The sequence below is a fragment of the Indicator indicator genome, chromosome 14 (assembly GCF_027791375.1).
Source record: "Indicator indicator isolate 239-I01 chromosome 14, UM_Iind_1.1, whole genome shotgun sequence".
Lineage (NCBI taxonomy): Eukaryota > Metazoa > Chordata > Aves > Piciformes > Indicatoridae > Indicator > Indicator indicator.
Genome location: NC_072023.1, coordinates 5,446,097 through 5,466,096, shown reverse-complemented (window position 1 = coordinate 5,466,096; position 20,000 = coordinate 5,446,097). Strand labels below are relative to the sequence as shown.

The 20,000-nt window shown below is 46.1% G+C and overlaps 6 protein-coding genes across 6 annotated transcripts; 3 read left to right on the top strand and 3 right to left on the bottom strand.

Annotated features, from left to right (window-relative positions):
* Positions 1-553: 553 nt before the first annotated feature.
* On the top strand, positions 554-5,073 carry LOC128971050 (histone H4-like). Its single transcript, XM_054386443.1, has 2 exons — positions 554-571; positions 4,744-5,073. The coding sequence occupies exons 1-2, from the start codon at positions 554-556 to the stop codon at positions 5,056-5,058; spliced, it is 333 nt and encodes a 110-aa protein (XP_054242418.1). The 3' UTR covers positions 5,059-5,073.
* Positions 5,074-7,350: 2,277 nt separating this feature from the next.
* Positions 7,351-8,501, top strand: LOC128971289 (histone H3-like). Its single transcript, XM_054386786.1, has 2 exons — positions 7,351-7,751; positions 8,381-8,501. Exons 1-2 carry the CDS (start codon positions 7,351-7,353, stop codon positions 8,499-8,501), a joined length of 522 nt encoding a protein of 173 aa, XP_054242761.1.
* A 266-nt stretch (positions 8,502-8,767) lies between these two features.
* On the bottom strand, positions 8,768-9,094 carry LOC128971051 (histone H4). The gene has a single exon (XM_054386444.1). The coding sequence runs from the start codon at positions 9,092-9,094 to the stop codon at positions 8,783-8,785; it is 312 nt and encodes a 103-aa protein (XP_054242419.1). The 3' UTR covers positions 8,768-8,782.
* Positions 9,095-13,589: 4,495 nt separating this feature from the next.
* LOC128971085 (histone H2B 1/2/3/4/6) lies at positions 13,590-14,008 on the top strand. Its single transcript, XM_054386499.1, has one exon. The coding sequence runs from the start codon at positions 13,603-13,605 to the stop codon at positions 13,981-13,983; it is 381 nt and encodes a 126-aa protein (XP_054242474.1). The 5' UTR covers positions 13,590-13,602; the 3' UTR covers positions 13,984-14,008.
* A 1,332-nt stretch (positions 14,009-15,340) lies between these two features.
* Positions 15,341-16,097, bottom strand: LOC128971084 (histone H1). The gene has a single exon (XM_054386498.1). The coding sequence runs from the start codon at positions 16,046-16,048 to the stop codon at positions 15,410-15,412; it is 639 nt and encodes a 212-aa protein (XP_054242473.1). The 5' UTR covers positions 16,049-16,097; the 3' UTR covers positions 15,341-15,409.
* Positions 16,098-18,098: 2,001 nt separating this feature from the next.
* LOC128971083 (histone H2A) lies at positions 18,099-18,488 on the bottom strand. Its single transcript, XM_054386497.1, has one exon. The coding sequence runs from the start codon at positions 18,486-18,488 to the stop codon at positions 18,099-18,101; it is 390 nt and encodes a 129-aa protein (XP_054242472.1).
* Between the last annotated feature and the right edge of the window lie 1,512 nt (positions 18,489-20,000).

Genomic DNA, 20,000 nt, shown 5'->3' with positions numbered 1-20,000 from the left:
GTTTTTCTGTTGTCGTCTTCAATGGAAATTAGTTATACTCAGCAATAGTAAATCACATAATTTACCAGTTTGCTCTCTGCCTTTCTTGATGCACATAAAGAACTCAGTTTTTTCTCATAGTAGTTTATGACTAATATTCTCTTTTCCATGTCATCCATGGTATTTTCATGAGGTGTTTTTCTGTTTGGTTGGTTGGTTTAGCATTTTTTAATTATTATTGGCAAAGTGATGAGTTCTGTAAACCAAATCCTTCTCTTCTTCAGCTAAAATACAACTGGAATATTTTTTGTGTAGTTTGAGCATACAGTTCCTCTTCCATGCTTGTCCTGAGTAGTTTTCCACATTTGATGTAGAAAGGCTATATATTCTTTTGCCTCATGTCACTATGCTTGTTATAAATGAATAGATCTTGTGTGCACTCCACAGTTAAATAAAAGTACTATGTATATTCAAATAGAACGAGAGAAATGCATCATAGCACCTATTTACTTACCTCACAGGTAGGACTTAAAAAAACACTTTCTTTAATGACAAGTATTTTATTTCAGCACAGATGCTGAGTTTCTTCTTAGTCTGGATCCTAAATTCTCAAATAGATTTCTATATAAAGGGGAAAAGCTTTATATGTAAAAGCAGTGCATCACAGATGCTGGTGGTTGTGGAGGAAAAAATTTAATATTACAGATGACCTATATTTCTTTTGACTTCTATGTCCACACAAAATATAGCCCTATGCTTTAAGGTAGCTATAGCACAGGTAGTACAATCTCTCATCTTTCTTTCAGATAATGTTGCTCAACCTGTACCTTATAGCTTTCTGGGTTTTTATAAAACACTGGGAGATAAAATGCAAGGTAAGAAATGAAGAAAGAAACCAATTAAACAAAAAAACATAAAAGCCAAATAGCAACAACAAACCCCACAACACATGCTCAGTTGCAGAAGCTTTCCCCATTATGCAAACAAGTAGGACAGAGAGAGGTCATATAAGAACATTTACTTTTTCTTATCATAGTGAAAACAGTGTATGGGAAAATTCCTTAAAAAACCCTTTCAGTCTTCTTGAAAAAGACTTCACTTCATTGCTCTGTAATGACCTGATTGTGGACAGTATATAGTCCTTGTCCAAACTTCCTTGGTACTAAGCAGTCTTCAACAGTCTTTGAGGAAGGCATAAATTTTTTTAATTTTTTTTTTTTAATCCCTTCACCTTTCATGAGGAGAATCTGCTTTAGGCTACTGTATTTAAGAATAAAAATAATAATAATATGTAACCACATCAGAACATTTGCCTACAGCCCGCAATGGAATTATTTGCCTGCTACTGAGGCTATGGCTAACTGTGTGCTGTTCTTTGTAAAACTTATTTGAATGTTTATGTGACATTACTCAAAGGTTGCATATACAGATCTATGCATAAGTTAGTCTCAAATCCCTTTCCTTCAAATATTTAGTTCCTAGTGCAGCTTTCTGCAATCCTCCATAGCAAATCACAATATGATCCAAGCAGGCATATATTTCAAATAGTTTAACGTATATAAACTTTCTGAAAAGTATCATCAGCAATTTAGTTTTCTTTTTCCCTTTGAAAACAGACTTGCTTAGACAACAAATGACGTTTTTAAGAGAGGAGAGGGGGAAAAAGGCATTCTAGCATTCTACATTATTATTTGGGTTTTTTTGGGAGGGTTGGGTTTTTGTTTATTTTTTCTCTGATGCACAGTACAGGTTCAATTCAAACACTGCTAAACATGAAAGAAACTCACACTTCTCCATTCATAACATTTCAGAGGCATTGATGCTGTCATTCAGGAAATTTGAATAAAAGGACTGAGGTCTGAAAGCCAGCTGTGTTATAGCTGTAGAAACACAGAGAGAAACCTGCCTCTGCTGGTACCTGTAAATGCTCTGAGTGTATAAAAAAAATCATGGAATCACCTGGTTGGAAAAGACCTTTAGATTGAGTCTGACGAATACATGGTATTAACAAACTAGCAGATTGCCATAACACCCAAGTAATGCCTTGGAAAAGCATTTTCTTTGTGTCTTCACAGATTCTCCCTAATAGTACTGTGGCTCAGCTGAGTAACAGGGGGAGCAATCGGTTTTGGGGATTCCCCCTAAACATCATAAAGCAGCCAAGGTCTGATCCTGGAGCAACCCTGAGCACCGCCCACCTCTGCTGCAGCAATTTCTGACCAATCCTGTCAGGGAAGTGGCTTCTTTCCTTCCTTCCCCTTGCCTCCCACTCCTCCTTGCCCATTCTTCTCCTGCATCTCCTTTCCTCCTCCCTGAGTCGTTTCCATTTCATTACTCCGCAGGCAAGGAAAGTGAATCTGCTGGTTGACACCATGATGAGATGGTGAAAAACCTAGCCCTGGATGCTATTATAATCAGCCTCCAGTGTTTTCTTGCATCACCTGTTGGTTTTATTTTATCTGCTCTTATTTTTATACTTTGGCTGCTGCCTAAGGGGGTGAGGGGGAGAGGGGGAAGTCATTACAAAACCCCTAGATGCAGCTGGGTTTACAGCTTGTTCTGCCTGAAAATATTGTTTTGATTCTTCAGACTTCACAGCTGATCATCCTATTTGATAAACTACTCCTATAAGGAGGCAAGGTATCCATCATCATTAGATCATTTCCCCAACTTGTTCATTCTATCCCAGAAAGCTTGATGCATGACTGCATGGCACAGAAACAACCCTGTTATATTAACCAGGCTGATGCACAAAAAAAAAACCAAAAACCCACAACTTTTTTTTCCTTCCACATAGCATCTCTATATATCACTTCTTTAAATACTTGATTATTTCAGGTCTCTGCATGCAATTGTCCAGGAAGACCAATGGCATCCTGGGACACGTTAAGAAGAGCATGGCAAGCGGGTTGAAGGAGGTTCTCCTGACCCTCTATTCTGCCCTGCTGAGGCCTCATCTGGAATATTGTGTTCAGTTCTGGACTCCCCAGTTCAAGAAGGAGAGGGGCTGCTTGAAAGAGGGTACAGCAAAGGGCTACAAAGATGATTGGGAGACTAGAGCATCTATCTTATGAAGGAAGGTTGAGGGTGTTGGGGCTTTTTAGCCTGGAGAAGAGAAGATCTAATGAAGCAAAGATGCAGAGTCTTTAAGGATATGAATACCCAGATATTTATTCAGATCCTTCTGCAGAGGCACCTTACTCAAGCTAACCCCGATGATATGTTATTCTCTTAAATGATCTACACAATTCCATGCCTGTAACTCTGCTTCAGGAATCCTAAGATTTAGACTGTGCTTTTTTAACACAGTAATTGCTATAGTAGCAGGAACACATTAAGAAACATGGAAAAGACTCAGGAGGGATCAAATGAAATGACAAAATACCTTACCCAACCAAAAATGGGGGAGAAATTAAAAAACAAAATTGCCATGGAGATATAATTAACCAGGGAAAAGAGATGGTGAAAAGTTTGGAACAGCTTTTATGTGATTTTTCTTTCATGGTAAATTTAAATAACAAGAGGGAAAAACAGAATAGTGTGTTCACACAGAGTGTTGGAGACCTTTCCAGGTTGGTTGTGTCTCCAGAACACACCATAGCAGGTCTCGTAGAGTGGACTCATGGTGATACAGACGCTTATCTAAAAATCAAGACATTCTCCCAAAATGGTAAAAATTCTACCCCAGTATACTGGAACTGTTCAAAGCTCCAAAGTTATACTTAAAAACACACACACAAACCAAACAAACAAGTTGTGCCACAGGGAAGGTTAACCCGTGTCCTTCCCTGTATCAAAAATACTGACTACCCAGAACACATGAGCAGCCTCTTGCTGATGTTTCTATAGCATAAAATACCTGTACTGAGAAAGCCATGGGAAGAAAGGATTAAGAAGGGAGGGGAACTTGCAATGTGTTTTGTGAAATAAATGATTTTTACAAACCTGAGATTTCTAAACATGACTAGAGATGCAGCTAGTCATTATGTTCTTCCCTCTGAGTGTAGATGTAAACTACAGTTCATGCTACGTTTTGTATCCAAAGCAGTTTGAAGAAACAAAACCAGAAAGGCAAAAGTATTTGGAGGTATATCTTTGTAATACAAAGTGTGAAGCTAAACAGAAAACACATTTTTCAAAGCACCTGAAGCAACATACGTTGCTCATCACTCGTTAGAGAACAGAGGATTTGCTTGAGCACAGAGAGCATCCCGCCTGACCGCGTCGTTCCCCCCCCCCCCTTTCCCCTCCCCCCCTCACCTGGCTCAGCACCGGCCGAGCCCTTTGTTGGAGCGCAGCGAAATGGCGGCGGCGGTGGAACGCGGGCGGGAAGCAGCGCCGCCGGCCCCGCCGCCCCCATTGGCTGGATTTTGCTGCAGACCCGCGACCGGCGGGGCCCGGCTCCTCCGCTGTCACCGAGCACCGCAAAGACGGGGTCGAAGAGCCGGAACGTGTGCCGGAAAAGAGAGTGTCCCCCTGACGGGTATTTGCTTTCGCGGTGCCAGGGCCGAACCGGCGGCGGAACCCGCTTCTGCCGGGACGGGGTCCGGGATCAGCGCCCGAGCCTGCACTGTGTCGGCTGCCCCCGCCCCCTGCCGGAGGCGACAGGGCGAACGTCGCAGCTCGCGGAGGGAAGGGCGCGGAGAAGAGCCCGCCCTTGTCGTGCCCCGCCGCAGTCCTCAACCAGGTCGGACTCCGAGCGATATAGAGAGGCGCTGGCGGCTGTTCCCGCCACACGCTGCTTGGTGAGTCGAGTGGGGTGAGACCATGTCTGGCAGAGGCAAAGGCGGGAAGGGGCTCGGCAAAGGAGGCGCCAAGCGCCACCGCAAAGTGCTGCGCGATAACATTCAGGGCATTACCAAGCCGGCTATCCGCCGCCTGGCTCGGCGCGGCGGCGTCAAGCGTATTTCTGGTCTCATCTATGAGGAAACACGGGGTGTGCTGAAGGTCTTCTTGGAGAACGTGATTCGCGATGCCGTCACTTACACCGAACACGCGAAGAGAAAGACCGTGACTGCTATGGACGTGGTCTACGCTCTCAAGCGCCAGGGACGCACTCTCTACGGTTTCGGTGGCTAAACTCGGATTGCTACGATACACCACGCTTTTCTAAAACAAAGGCTCTTTTAAGAGCCACCCACACTTTCAAAGAAAGAGCCCTAATCGCTATTTATATACGTTTCCTTTACATAGTTGTGCTAAGACTGGGTAGGGAAAGGGTTTAACATGATGGCTGAGAGGTGGGGTTTCTTTCTGGGGGGTGTGCGTGTGTCGTGCTTCGTAGCCTCTCCTGTCTACGGTCCTTTTCCCAGTCGTCCTAGCCTCAAGCAGTGTAGCAGAGAAAAGGTCAGCACTACACGCTAGGAACAATAGCGGGGCAATGGTAGTGCTTCACTCCGGGGGCTCTGCCTTGGAAAGAAGAGGTAGGCTCTGAAGCGTAGTGTGACCGCCATCTGCACCCGTCCTGGTTTTCCCGCGCCCCTTCCCTGCTCCCTCTTCTCCCCAACCGCTCCTTTCGAAACGGAAGCGAAGGAAGAGGCAGGCAAAGTAAATAGGCTTTCGCAACACCACTTTTCCCCAGCGCTCACTCTCCTGCTACCGCCTGCACGGCAACAGCCTGAGAGGGGGGCTCACGCAATGGCGGTGGCTCTTCTCTCTGCTCTTTAAGGGGCGGGCAGAAGAAAGGGAGGTTACGAGCCTTATTGGAGCCCCGACAGCTACAGAGCTAACAGGCTGCGATATTCACAGAGAAACGCCTTCACCAGACTCCTGAACAGCTGTCTTGTATCCAGGTGCTACTCGATGCTCTCCTCCCACCCCACAGCTATACTTTCAAACGGGGAAACTGCAGAACTTGATAGAAGATGGTGGGGAGAGAGAAGGAGGGAAGTACGGTACCAGACGCCCAAGCCCCTCACATGCATCGCAGATTAGTACTGGCCTGAATACAGCAAAGTGCATGACACAGACTGCCTGTCCCTGGCTCCACAAAACAAACAAAAAAAACCAACCAAACAAACAAACCGATACAGCTCTTTCTCGTGGACACGTGGTGGCTCTTAAAAGAGCCTTTGGGTTTGGTCGTGGCAGGGCAGGAGCCTCAGGCACGCTCGCCACGGATGCGGCGGGCAAGCTGGATGTCCTTGGGCATGATAGTAACACGCTTGGCATGGATAGCACACAGGTTGGTATCCTCGAACAGCCCCACCAGGTAGGCCTCGCTCGCCTCCTGCAGAGCCATCACGGCCGAGCTCTGGAAGCGCAGGTCGGTCTTGAAGTCCTGTGCGATCTCACGCACCAGGCGCTGGAAGGGCAGCTTGCGGATCAGCAGCTCTGTCGACTTCTGGTAGCGCCGGATCTCACGGAGAGCCACGGTGCCGGGCCGGTAGCGATGCGGCTTCTTCACACCACCCGTGGCTGGGGCGCTCTTGCGGGCCGCCTTGGTAGCCAGCTGCTTGCGGGGCGCTTTCCCGCCGGTGGACTTTCGCGCTGTCTGCTTTGTGCGCGCCATCTATCTGTCCCGCACCACGAAAAAAAGCACAACACACAAGACTCTGGAGAAACCTGGGCTGACTCGCTTTTATACACAAACTCTGCTTTCTCATTGGCTGCTGTAAAGGGCGAATCTAATTGGACAAAATTGAAAACCCATCGTTAAGCTTTTATCATGCGTGGTTCTATTTAGTGATTCAAATAGAGCCTTCATCTTTTCAACTTCTGTTCCTTCAGAAACTTATTGTTTTGGTTTAGTGATTTATATCTCTACGCAGTGTGCCCTTCATCAAATTAATTCTCATGAATCTGGAATAGGGCTATGCTAACAGAAATGCATGAAGAGTGTATTTTGCATTCATCAGGGTTTGCCCCCATGTTTCCTTAGTAAAAGCTAAGTAGATTAACAGCCAATCACTTATATTTTGTCGTTTTAAATTCTTAGGGCACTGTTTTCTGACTAATCGAGCGAATCTGCAATTCCTGATAAAAATTCCCATACTAGCCCCATTTTAGCTGCTAAAGATGTACAGAATAAAACATGTATTTAAACTATCATGCAGTAAGAACAATTCAGGCACAAAAGATTAAGAGGAACGGGAAAAAATAAAACCAAGTGAAGCAAAAAAAAAATATATATATGTTGAAAGAATTCAAAGCTTTATTAAAAAAACAAACAAACAAACAAAAGGTAAAAAAAATGGGCCGGAGCTCGGGACATCTCTAGCCACGGCCGTGCTTGCTCATGTTTCTAATTAACCAATTATAGTCTCCTATTTTTGACCAATCAGAGGAAAGAAGGCGTGATCCGTACCTGATATAAGTAAGGCTCACAGTATGTAACAGTTCACATTTTGCTACTCGAAATAGAAAACAAGAATGGCGCGCACGAAGCAGACAGCGCGAAAGTCCACCGGCGGGAAAGCGCCCCGCAAGCAGCTGGCTACCAAGGCGGCCCGCAAGAGCGCCCCAGCCACGGGTGGTGTGAAGAAGCCGCATCGCTACCGGCCCGGCACCGTGGCTCTCCGTGAGATCCGGCGCTACCAGAAGTCGACAGAGCTGCTGATCCGCAAGCTGCCCTTCCAGCGCCTGGTGCGTGAGATCGCACAGGACTTCAAGACCGACCTGCGCTTCCAGAGCTCGGCCGTGATGGCTCTGCAGGAGGCGAGCGAGGCCTACCTGGTGGGGCTGTTCGAGGATACCAACCTGTGTGCTATCCATGCCAAGCGTGTTACTATCATGCCCAAGGACATCCAGCTTGCCCGCCGCATCCGTGGCGAGCGTGCCTGAGGCTCCTGCCCTGCCACGACCAAACCCAAAGGCTCTTTTAAGAGCCACCACGTGTCCACGAGAAAGAGCTGTATCGGTTTGTTTGTTTGGTTGGTTTTTTTTGTTTGTTTTGTGGAGCCAGGGACAGGCAGTCTGTGTCATGCACTTTGCTGTATTCAGGCCAGTACTAATCTGCGATGCATGTGAGGGGCTTGGGCGTCTGGTACCGTACTTCCCTCCTTCTCTCTCCCCACCATCTTCTATCAAGTTCTGCAGTTTCCCCGTTTGAAAGTATAGCTGTGGGGTGGGAGGAGAGCATCGAGTAGCACCTGGATACAAGACAGCTGTTCAGGAGTCTGGTGAAGGCGTTTCTCTGTGAATATCGCAGCCTGTTAGCTCTGTAGCTGTCGGGGCTCCAATAAGGCTCGTAACCTCCCTTTCTTCTGCCCGCCCCTTAAAGAGCAGAGAGAAGAGCCACCGCCATTGCGTGAGCCCCCCTCTCAGGCTGTTGCCGTGCAGGCGGTAGCAGGAGAGTGAGCGCTGGGGAAAAGTGGTGTTGCGAAAGCCTATTTACTTTGCCTGCCTCTTCCTTCGCTTCCGTTTCGAGAGGAGCGGTTGGGGAGAAGAGGGAGCAGGGAAGGGGCGCGGGAAAACCAGGACGGGTGCAGATGGCGGTCACACTACGCTTCAGAGCCTACCTCTTCTTTCCAAGGCAGAGCCCCCGGAGTGAAGCACTACCATTGCCCCGCTATTGTTCCTAGCGTGTAGTGCTGACCTTTTCTCTGCTACACTGCTTGAGGCTAGGACGACTGGGAAAAGGACCGTAGACAGGAGAGGCTACGAAGCACGACACACGCACACCCCCCAGAAAGAAACCCCACCTCTCAGCCATCATGTTAAACCCTTTCCCTACCCAGTCTTAGCACAACTATGTAAAGGAAACGTATATAAATAGCGATTAGGGCTCTTTCTTTGAAAGTGTGGGTGGCTCTTAAAAGAGCCTTTGTTTTAGAAAAGCGTGGTGTATCGTAGCAATCCGAGTTTAGCCACCGAAACCGTAGAGAGTGCGTCCCTGGCGCTTGAGAGCGTAGACCACGTCCATAGCAGTCACGGTCTTTCTCTTCGCGTGTTCGGTGTAAGTGACGGCATCGCGAATCACGTTCTCCAAGAAGACCTTCAGCACACCCCGTGTTTCCTCATAGATGAGACCAGAAATACGCTTGACGCCGCCGCGCCGAGCCAGGCGGCGGATAGCCGGCTTGGTAATGCCCTGAATGTTATCGCGCAGCACTTTGCGGTGGCGCTTGGCGCCTCCTTTGCCGAGCCCCTTCCCGCCTTTGCCTCTGCCAGACATGGTCTCACCCCACTCGACTCACCAAGCAGCGTGTGGCGGGAACAGCCGCCAGCGCCTCTCTATATCGCTCGGAGTCCGACCTGGTTGAGGACTGCGGCGGGGCACGACAAGGGCGGGCTCTTCTCCGCGCCCTTCCCTCCGCGAGCTGCGACGTTCGCCCTGTCGCCTCCGGCAGGGGGCGGGGGCAGCCGACACAGTGCAGGCTCGGGCGCTGATCCCGGACCCCGTCCCGGCAGAAGCGGGTTCCGCCGCCGGTTCGGCCCTGGCACCGCGAAAGCAAATACCCGTCAGGGGGACACTCTCTTTTCCGGCACACGTTCCGGCTCTTCGACCCCGTCTTTGCGGTGCTCGGTGACAGCGGAGGAGCCGGGCCCCGCCGGTCGCGGGTCTGCAGCAAAATCCAGCCAATGGGGGCGGCGGGGCCGGCGGCGCTGCTTCCCGCCCGCGTTCCACCGCCGCCGCCATTTCGCTGCGCTCCAACAAAGGGCTCGGCCGGTGCTGAGCCGGGTGAGGCGGGGAGGGGGGAAACGACGCGGTCAGGCGGGATGCTCTCTGTGCTCAAGCAAATCCTCTGTTCTCTAACGAGTGACAAGCAAGCGTGTTAATCCTTTCCCCTTCTATTTGTTTGTGTTTGATTGGTGGTGTTTTTTATTTTTATTTTTTTTTAATTCTTCTCAGGTGTTGACAGATTCCTCTTTGTTGTCGGGGGCAACATCGGTATCCCTCAGGTCTCTTTAACGGCACAATCACGCGACTTTTTCGTGTTTACGTGACTGCGGTGCCATTGAAGGAACTGACTTGGCTGTCTTGTTAATTTACCCGTAAGAAAAACGTAGGTTGCTTCAGATGCTTTGAAAAATGTGTCCCCTGTTCAGTTTCACGCTCTATTTTTATCTAATACCTCAAAATGCTACAGTTGCTGCCTTTTTTCCTTCATACACCTTTGCCTACAAAATATAATCCTGCTGCAAACTGTAGTTTATATCTACACTCAAGGATGAGCATAATGACTTGCATCATCTATAACCATGTTTAGAAATCACAAATTTGTAAACATCATTTATTTCACAAAATGCATGGCAAGCTCCCCTCCCTGCTTAATCCTTTCCTCTTGTGTCTTTTTCAGTACAGTAATTTTATACTGTGGAAATGTGGACCGTATATTTCCTGTTTCTGTAGTTATATAGTGTTCAGATGATTGTGATACTCGGCGATTGACAAAGCTATAAAATTTATAGTAATAGATGGCAAATTATGCAGCGTATTTCCAATAATGTTTAATATTTCAGTCTCTGCTCATAAAAGATATGCAGTAACTACCTCTAACCTTAAACACAGACTTCTCAAACATGGTTCCAAAGTGCATTATGCTCTTTAGAAGTTTTCCAAACTAACCAAAACTTGCAGGCTACTCTGCCTTATTGTTGATATATTTCTAATAACCCAGAAGGCTATATGCTGGTTGTCTTATGTTGGTGGTCTAGTTTTCCTATAACTTTTCCTACAACTTCTTGATTCTTTTCTCACAGAGAAGAATATAGCAGAATAAAATAAAATGGTTTCAGAAATCAATCAGAATCGCCAATGCTGATCATATTATTTTTTTAAAGTCTGTCTATTTTTCTCTACTTGTTGCCTTTGGTTTAACAATTTTTGATCATTTGTTTTTTTTAGGAGCTTTTGACCTTGGCAAGTTGTACTCTATAAGCCCAAAATACAGGTTACAGGTGTCTGACTTTCCCTCATGTAAGTTGTTTCCCAGCATTTCCAGCTGAAGAGGCTATTTAATGTGGGTTAGTTAGAGCCAAGATACTACCCATAAATTCAATATTTTTTTTCTTGAAGCCCTTTTTTTGCAATCAGTACAGATGGAAAACAAACAAACGAATGTGCTTCTCATGGGAGATTTCAGAAAAATCTGTGCAGAGCTCACCCAAGAGCTGTGCTGGCACTAAGTTGTGGTGTCCCAGCAGGTGGAATAGGTATCTGAACAGGAAAAAGCTGTTAGCCTGCAGCACTATGTGTTTACCTGAAGGAGATACACCATCCAGGGAAAATGACAGTTTCACTGCATACTGTTTGGTAACATGAAATAGGAAATTGACTCCTTCAAGCTCTGATATCCTTGAATTGTTCTGGAATTGTTCTCTCGATTCCCGAGGATTATTTCTTTTGGATGCTCCAAAACCTCAGCCAATCACTGGAAATTTCATTGTTATTGAAATGGGAAGTATGATGGGTGACTAGATGTTAACAAATTCTGATCCATTTTCTTTAGTGAATACAATTATTTTAGACACCCAAGAGAACTGAATGTCTGGATTCCTTTTCCATATATATATTGACTGCCTAAACAATGCAATGAACTCAGGTTTTCTGCCATTATTGATGTTTCCACAATCAATTCCTTCTGAGAACTTGAGTTATCTTTAAAATTTTCTCCTACCCCTCTCTCTACTCCTCTCCCCACATACTTTGCTTTTACCATTCTTTGGTTTGTACCTCTTTGTGAAGGGCCAGCATGCACAACCACAATACACCAGGACTCACTGGCCTTCAACTACTGGGGGTTTTGTTTATTTCTTTGGATTGCGCTCTGGTTTTATGTTTGGGGATTTGGTTGTTTGTTTTTAACACCTTAGCTGTAAGGCTAAAAACAAGCAGCAGCTCTTCAGTTCACAGTAGCTAGCTTTCCTGGATGGAGGATGTTTTTCTCCTCCATAGGTGGTTGTTGTAAAACTTGAATCTCTAAGACTTGAGTCACCTCTCAGTTTTATCTGGAACTTATCAACAGACTTGAAAGCATTAACAGGGGATAAGAAGGTGTTTGCAGAAGCTGGTTTTGTGTTTGGGGGTGTTGGGGGGGTTTTGTTTTGTTTTCAGTGTCCTTGTTTTCTGGTTCTATGGAATTACATTGCTGAGATTGTCTCTTTCAGAGCAGTGTAACAAAAAGCAGCAACCTTGGCTGCACTTTTGGACACAAAAGTGGTGATTCCTACACTATGTTGTCCAGAAGTGAAAGTCTTGGATTTTCACAGATGTTCACAAGAGAACTCATGTTACCAGCCAGAGGTGTTCTCAGTGAACTGCTTTTCTAGGTAATAGTGATGACAAAGGAATGTTACCAGATTCACAGTATATGTGGGGAGTTAAATCTTTTGAGACAGGCCTCTCTGACTTCTGTTCTTCCTCTGCTGAAAATGAGATAACTACTTTTCTTCTCCTTAAGGCATCTATCTCCTGCCTTAAGAGATTTTCTCCAAGCACATTGACTGGCTATTGGCATCTGAGGGGGAGGGAGAACAAATGGAGCACCCACCCTCTCTCTCTTCCTGATGAGTGGAAGCAGGGTTGGGAGGAGATGGACATGAAACCAGAGAGCTACAGCATCACAAAAGCAATAAGAAGATGCTCTTCTCAACATGGGTAGCTACTTTTATCTCCCCGGTTTAGGCGTTAAGCACAGCAGAAGCACTTGCAGACTGGGTATTTGATGCCAAGTTGCCCAGTCCTAGTTTCATCCAATGACAAATTCATCTCTCTAAAAGTGGATTATAGTGCACTCATGTGTTGATGAGTGAATTTAATATTGTAGTTTATAAAGTTGCTAGACAGCATTTTGATTAAAAAAAACCCCAGCAACTAGCACATCAGAATTATAAATGTAATTAAATAATTTTAATTATATTCTTCTTGCACAATTAAGTCAAATTACCAAAAAAAGAGCTTGAATTTCTAATTCCTGATAAAATCAACATGCAGTTGAAAATCCCCGTTTAATCTCTAGAATTATCCTTGGTTTGACTTAAATATTGGATGAATGTATTTACTTCAAAAGGAGTTAAATGATCTTTCAGGTTACAAATTAAATCATAACTTTTATCTCATTTAAAGTCCTGAAAAACAAGCTATGCTCTGTGAGCCAAAAGAATTCATTTCAAACACTATTAGCAATGTTTAATATTCCAGTGTTTCTATATAGTTTTCTGGTTGTATTTCTTCCTTTTTATGTTTAAGTGGTGACTGTTACAAACACAGCCTAAAACAGGAGGTATGCAGATACACTTATTGCACACCACAAAAAAAAAAAAAAAAAAAAAAAAAAAAAAAGAAGAGCTAAATCTTGCCATTTTCTATAGTTTTGTGTGGTGTTTTCTCTGGAGAAATAGACGATGAAGGCATTTTGTACACACAAACCTTTCGGAGCAGGCAGCTGTAGGAGGGGGCTGAGCTCAGGCGGGGCCAGGCCGAACTTCGCAACGGAACCGTGTGACTGTAGGAGCACATTGCGATTGGATGATGGAGCTTCGATATTTTAACCAATAGTAGCGTGGAATTTAAAAAGAACCAATGACAAAGCTACTCGTCCGAGGGGTGACGTCACTTGCATCATTATCCAATAGAAGCGCTGATCGCTGAATCCAGCGATTTGCATAAGGCCCCTATAAATACTGGAGTCGCCGCATTAGCTGGCACTTTGGTGTTGCAATCTTAGGAGACTTGTCGTTATGCCTGAGCCTGCCAAGTCTGCCCCAGCGCCCAAGAAGGGCTCCAAGAAAGCAGTGACCAAGACTCAGAAGAAAGGAGACAAAAAGCGCAAGAAGAGCCGTAAGGAGAGCTACTCCATCTACGTGTATAAGGTGCTGAAGCAGGTGCACCCCGATACGGGCATCTCATCTAAGGCCATGGGCATTATGAACTCCTTCGTCAACGACATCTTTGAGCGCATTGCTGGTGAGGCCTCTCGCCTGGCGCACTACAACAAGCGTTCCACTATCACCTCGCGGGAGATCCAGACGGCCGTGCGGCTGCTGCTGCCCGGCGAATTGGCCAAGCACGCTGTGTCCGAGGGCACCAAGGCTGTCACCAAGTACACCAGCTCTAAGTAGAGCATTTCAGACCGTCAATTTCAACCCAAAGGCTCTTTTAAGAGCCACCTATGTTTTCAAAACAAGAGGGCTGAAGTGCTATTTTTATTGGGAAGGGGCTGAAGAGTCTGATCATTTGTGTCACACGTTCAGGTCTCATGGCTTTTAGTAGTTGAAATTCAGCTAAGTTTGTGGAGGACTTCTAGGCAGTAGCTTGTGCTTATTGTTCACTGCACTTGGTTTAAAACTCGGGAATGCATGCTCATAAGACCTCCCTGGTCTTTAATTGGGCTAAAAATCAGCTGTGACTTCATCCTGAGTTTTTTGCTAGTTCTGTTTTTATAGTTTGGAAATCCTGTAGAAGGTAGGTGGCCTTTAAAGATTTTAATTTCTCATACTTCATAGATCTAGGGGAAAAATCCTAGCTATTATTAAGAAATTGCTTTTTGTCATTCTGCCAATTTTTGAAACTGTCTTTCCTGGTGTGTTTGTAGCTTGGTTTATGGTTTGGTTTTTTCCTTGTGTTCCAGTCTGCTCCCCCACCGACCCCCCACTCCACTGCCTTTTTTTTTTTCTTTTTTTTTTTTTCCTTCTCTTTCTCCCAGTGGGGTAGCTGCTCGTATTCGATTAGGCAAAAGGGAAGGATTTTCCGATCCAAAGCGATATTCTTAAATTATGGAGGTAAAGCTGGGGGCTGGTCAGTGATGTCCAGATATAGCTTGGGGGTGTGGGGCTGCAGCTGCCCTCCGGTGTCAGCAGAGTTGCTTCTGCAGCTCTGCCGCCGGACAGCGTTTCCCTGCAGGGAAAGACAGAGAGCCAGGTCACGGCAAGTATTTTCCGTATTCCTGATCCATTCTCAACCACGGCCGGCGCCGGAATCCCTGCGAAGCGGGAAGCGGGGGGGCATTGCAGTAGCGTAGGGATGGCCCAAGTGACTGACGTAGGGCAGACAGCACCAGGAACCGCCGGGGAGGGGAGGGGGAAAATCACCGCCCTACGGGGCGGGGCCCGGAGAGCAAGGGCCGTGCCGAGGTGGGCGAAAGGGGCCAATCCTGGCTCAGCGCGGGACTTTTAAACTCCCGCGTAGACCGCAGGACTGGGGCGCTTGCTAGGCCGGAGCCGCTGTGACTGCTGCCCCCTGCTGCTCTCAGCAGCGCTGGGCAATTGGAGGCGGAGCAAGCGCCGCCGCTATATCGCAGGGCTCCCGAACTGCATATAGGGAAACACTTCCTCTGGAAGGAAGCCCCAGGGGTCCCATGCAGGCTGCATCAAAAGCATGCCAAAACACACGCCTTTTAAGTAAGTTTCCACCAAAGACCTTAAAGACTTGGTTTTGCTGCTGCCACTGCGTTTGCAGCTGCGTTTCAGCTTTTTTTGAGAGTAAGTGGGTGGCTCTTAAAAGAGCCTTTGGGTTTTTTTAAAGTAGACTCTAAAAACGTTCTCGGCTTTACTTCTTTTTGGGTGCCGCCTTCTTTGCCTTGGCTGCTTTAGGCTTGGCTGCTTTGGCCTTCACTGCTTTTGCCTTGGCAGGGCTCTTTGCTGCCTTCTTAGGGCGGCCTGCCTTGGCTGCTTTCTTCGGGCTCTTGGTTGCTTTCTTGGTTGCAGCAGCTGCTGGCTTCTTGGCTTTCTTTGGGCTTTTCTTCACTGCTGCAGCTTTCTTGGGTTTCTTGGCAGTGCTAGCAGGCTTCTTTGCTGCTGGTTTCTTGGGCTTGGCTGCCGGCTTTTTCTTAGTTGCCTTCTCTTTTGTCTCACCCGGTTTCTTGTTCAACTTGAAAGACCCGGAAGCACCAGTACCCTTGGTCTGTACCAGAGTACCCTTATTGACAAGACTTTTAAGTCCTAGCTTGATGCGGCTGTTGTTCTTTTCCACATCATAGCCACCAGCGGCCAGCGCTTTCTTGAGAGCAGCGAGGGAGAGCCCCTTGCGCTCCTTAGAAGCAGACACAGCCTTGATGATCAGCTCGGTGACGCTGGGACCCGCGGGCTTGCGGGTTTTGGCAGCGCTCGCCGCCTTCTTCGGCTTCTTAGCGGCCTTTGCGCCGGCCGCAGACACAGCAGGAGCGGCAACAGGCGCGGTCTCCGACATAATAGCAAGCTCCGTCCACGAATCACGAAACACCACTGGGCCTGAAGCAAGTCAGCGGCCTCATATTTATAGAGAGGAGCCGCGCGGTGATTGGTGCTTTGCAGAGCCCGCCCCGCTGCACGGCAGAAAGGTTCTTTCTCCCCGCTCATTTTGTGTTTCTTAGGAGTCAAAAAAGCCCATTTTTATCAGAATTTCTGCCACCTAATCCCCCTTAGTTCGCAGTGGCGTGGAAAAGAAAGACTTTTTTTCCCCGAGGCAAAGTTTCCCTTCGAAGAGGCAAACGGTGAGTTAAAAAAGAAGCAATAAACCCTGAGTCCTGGACCTGAGCAGACCTCAGGAGACAGAAACTTTTGTTTTTCCTTTTAAATAAAATCCGCAACGTGGACAACTAAATTTACAAAGTAATTAATTATTGTTCTTTAAAGGGTCTTCTGTTAATCTGAACTGAAAACTAGCAATTTGAATAGATATTTTAATCGCAAATTGATTTCAAAGAGGAGGAAGTAACACAGGCTCATCTTGAGCACTGAATATGGATTAGAAATTAGCTTCTTTGTCCAAAATCCTTTACCCCTTTAAAAATAATTAAAATAAATTAAACGACTGCATTATGTAACAAGGCAAGAAGCAGACTGAACTCCTGTGAAGGGCTGTTTGTGCCCCAGAAGGAAATGACTTTTCTCAGCATAGCAGCTTGTACTGGGTTGCTCAGTGTGCACAATGCAGACATGGTTCCCTCGTGCTCTGCTACAGAAATATTTATTTCCTTAATGAATTTGGTGACATAAGGGCTTAACACAGCCAGGTTTTGTTAGCATTTATAATCAGTGCCCTATCATTTCACAATTTAGCAATGGGTTATTTTGATTGTGTTTGATTGGTGAAAATCTGAGTCATCATTATTTAGGCAGACACTGCTGCAGCTGATTTTTTCCATACTTTTGCACAATAAAACTTGCTTAAGGTACTGGTCAGGGCTCCCTGTTCATATCAGATTGTGAAATATTCCATTTTTTTACTGCCTGGTGACTTGATTCTTGCATTAGGATATTAAAAATAGCACATCCACCTGATGTATCTGCTACACTGAAACAATTGGCTGCTAGAAAGAGAAGGAAAGGCTTCATCTACGCTTCACCACGACCACATTTAAACAAATTAGACATTAAATGCATCTTGTTTTCCAGAGCACAAAGAATTAAAGCAAGTAATTCACCTGTATTTTCATTATTGTCTACAACCCTTTGTTTTGCCAGAGGCCTGTGAACTGATTGTAACTTCTTGCTGTGGCAACTGCAAATGCTACTAAAATTTTCTACCACATTGTGTTTTCAGATGGAGAATTATTAAAATGTTTATTGACCCCCTAAAGACCAATTTTTCTGTTTCAACATCCTTTACAATAACATTCAGCACTATGTATGAGTCAAACCCAGCAATATCCCTTTTTACATCAGACTGCCTGTCCTATGATTACTGATTGTTCTCCAACCCACCCAGAATTTCACGCAGAAAGTAGGGACAGCAATTCAAACCCACAAGAAAAAATATTTAAAACTGATTCAGGATTGCCTATTGGTTTGAAGACAGTCTTTAGACCAAAAGGTGGTTCAGAATGAAGCAGAGTTGGTTTTAAAGACATTGGTGAGTTCCCTGAAGTTCACACAGGGCTGAACTGATACAAGAGGCATCTCAGAGCTGTGGGTTCCATTTTGCAACAGCCACCAACTTTTTGGTTTTCTCATCCTTACCAAAGAAAAATCATTTTTCACATAATCAACATTGTTTTTAGCACAGAGTATGTGGAAGAGTTTTTTCATTTTAATTTTTCTGAAGAGTTTAGTAGTTTTATTTTTGAAGGGAGCAACACCTATTTTGTTCTTGATTTTGTTTTCCCTTTTGCTTTGGGGGGTTTTTGTTATTTGCTAATTTATTTTGCAAGGGCTTTGTTGGTTTGCTAGGACCTACAGCTCCTTTCATGAGAAAATGGGTGGCTCTAAAAAGAGCCTTTGAAGTTAATTTTGAAGTGGAAACGCTTGCTTCTCAGATTTTACTTGCTCTTTGCCTTATGGCTGTCCGTCTTCTTGGGCAGCAACACAGCCTGGATATTGGGCAGCACTCCGCCCTGCGCGATCGTCACCTTGCCCAACAGCTTGTTGAGTTCTTCATCGTTGCGGATGGCCAGCTGCAGGTGGCGGGGGATGATACGTGTCTTCTTGTTGTCACGGGCAGCATTACCTGCCAGCTCCAGGATCTCAGCTGTCAGATACTCCAACACAGCCGCCAGGTACACCGGGGCGCCGGCCCCCACTCGCTCCGCGTAGTTGCCCTTGCGCAGCAGGCGGTGGACGCGGCCCACTGGGAACTGCAGCCCAGCCCGTGACGAGCGAGACTTAGCCTTGGCCCGAGCCTTCCCGCCTTGCTTCCCACGACCAGACATTGCCCCCGCAGCTCTCCCACCACCAACGCTTAAAGTCACGTGAAACACGTAGCATTACACCCCCCTTCCAGACCCTTTTTTATAGCTTCCCCGCGCTCCCCGGGTCGCTTTCGGATTGGCTGTGACACGTTCTCAATCGCTCCGACCAATGGCGTTGCGGATCCAAATCCACCCAATGGGAGAGCAGACAGGTGGCTCTCCCCTCCTGGCCTGGCTCTGCCAGCGCGCTGGCGGAGTGGGCAGGAGGAGGACAGGGCTGGGCTGGCCGCTCCGGGCGCGTCAATCTCCTGGGGTGATCTCGAAACACCGTCTCGGCACCGGTGCTGGCTCGCTTCGATCTAGCAATCCAAGCCTGTGACTCCCAGGACGAGCCTCGGAAGGCCATCTTATACCGAATCGTGTGCCCACCAGCTCGAGAACAGTCAGAGGGTACAGGGGCCTGCCAGGACCAGAGGAAATATCTGCTAATGCCATCTCTGACCTTTTAGAAATAGTCTTTTATTTAGAACCTCAGAAATGTAACAGGGTAATTAAAAAAAAAAAAAAAGTAAGAATAATAAAAACAACACAGTACTACTCGTGTAGGAACAAGGCAGGAACATGCACCATGAGAAGTTCCTGTGATTCTCGAGACAAATTATTCAAATACTACTGTAATCAAACAAATATGGTATTATTTGCAAGGCTATTCTGCAGAGCATTAACAGTCAGGCTGTCACATTTTTACTCTTAACTGGAAAATACCACATCAATAAGCTGAAGTGATTTCTTCAAGATTCAGGGTATTTAGCGGGCACTGCCTGGGTCTGTTCTACAGATAAAATAGATTCCTGATCATTTTTCCTCCTTTGGTTTAATCCCTTGGATCCTCTTTACTCCCTGACCTCTTTTTCTCTTTCTTTCATATATTTTGAGCAAGGGCAGATACCCACCATGGTGGTCTTAAGTTGATGGTTGGACTTGATGATCTTAGGAGCCTTTTCCAACTGAAACAATTCTATGATTCTATCTTAGAGGTCTATCAGTTGTAGGAAACCACACGAGTTCTTTACCGCCCTCCCCTTTACCCCACACAGTGTGAGGAGGTGACCCTTCTGCTATTATGAACAGTCTTTGTGCATCAATTCTCCTTTTCTGAGTCCATCTAAACATATAGTAAATTCAAATACTCATGCCTCTGCCTGAAAAGGGTAAGTACAGGAACAGGCAAGTGTGCAGTCTATCCCAGTAAAAGAAAAGGTGGTTCACCTACATGAGAACATGGTAAATAAATAAATAAAAGACGACTGGAGGAGCAGAATAAATCAAACGACTCCTGCAGGTTACTAATGTAATGACAGCACTGCCAGGGAGATTTTCTCTGCCCTGAATGGTGGTTGGTCCTGATACCCCAAAACACACTTCCTCTTCTCCTTAGGCTGACTCCTGTGAGACACAGTCAGAACTATTATTAAAACCCAAAGGTCAGAAGTACCAAAATGATCCCCTCCCCACCCAAGTCCCCACCAAAAA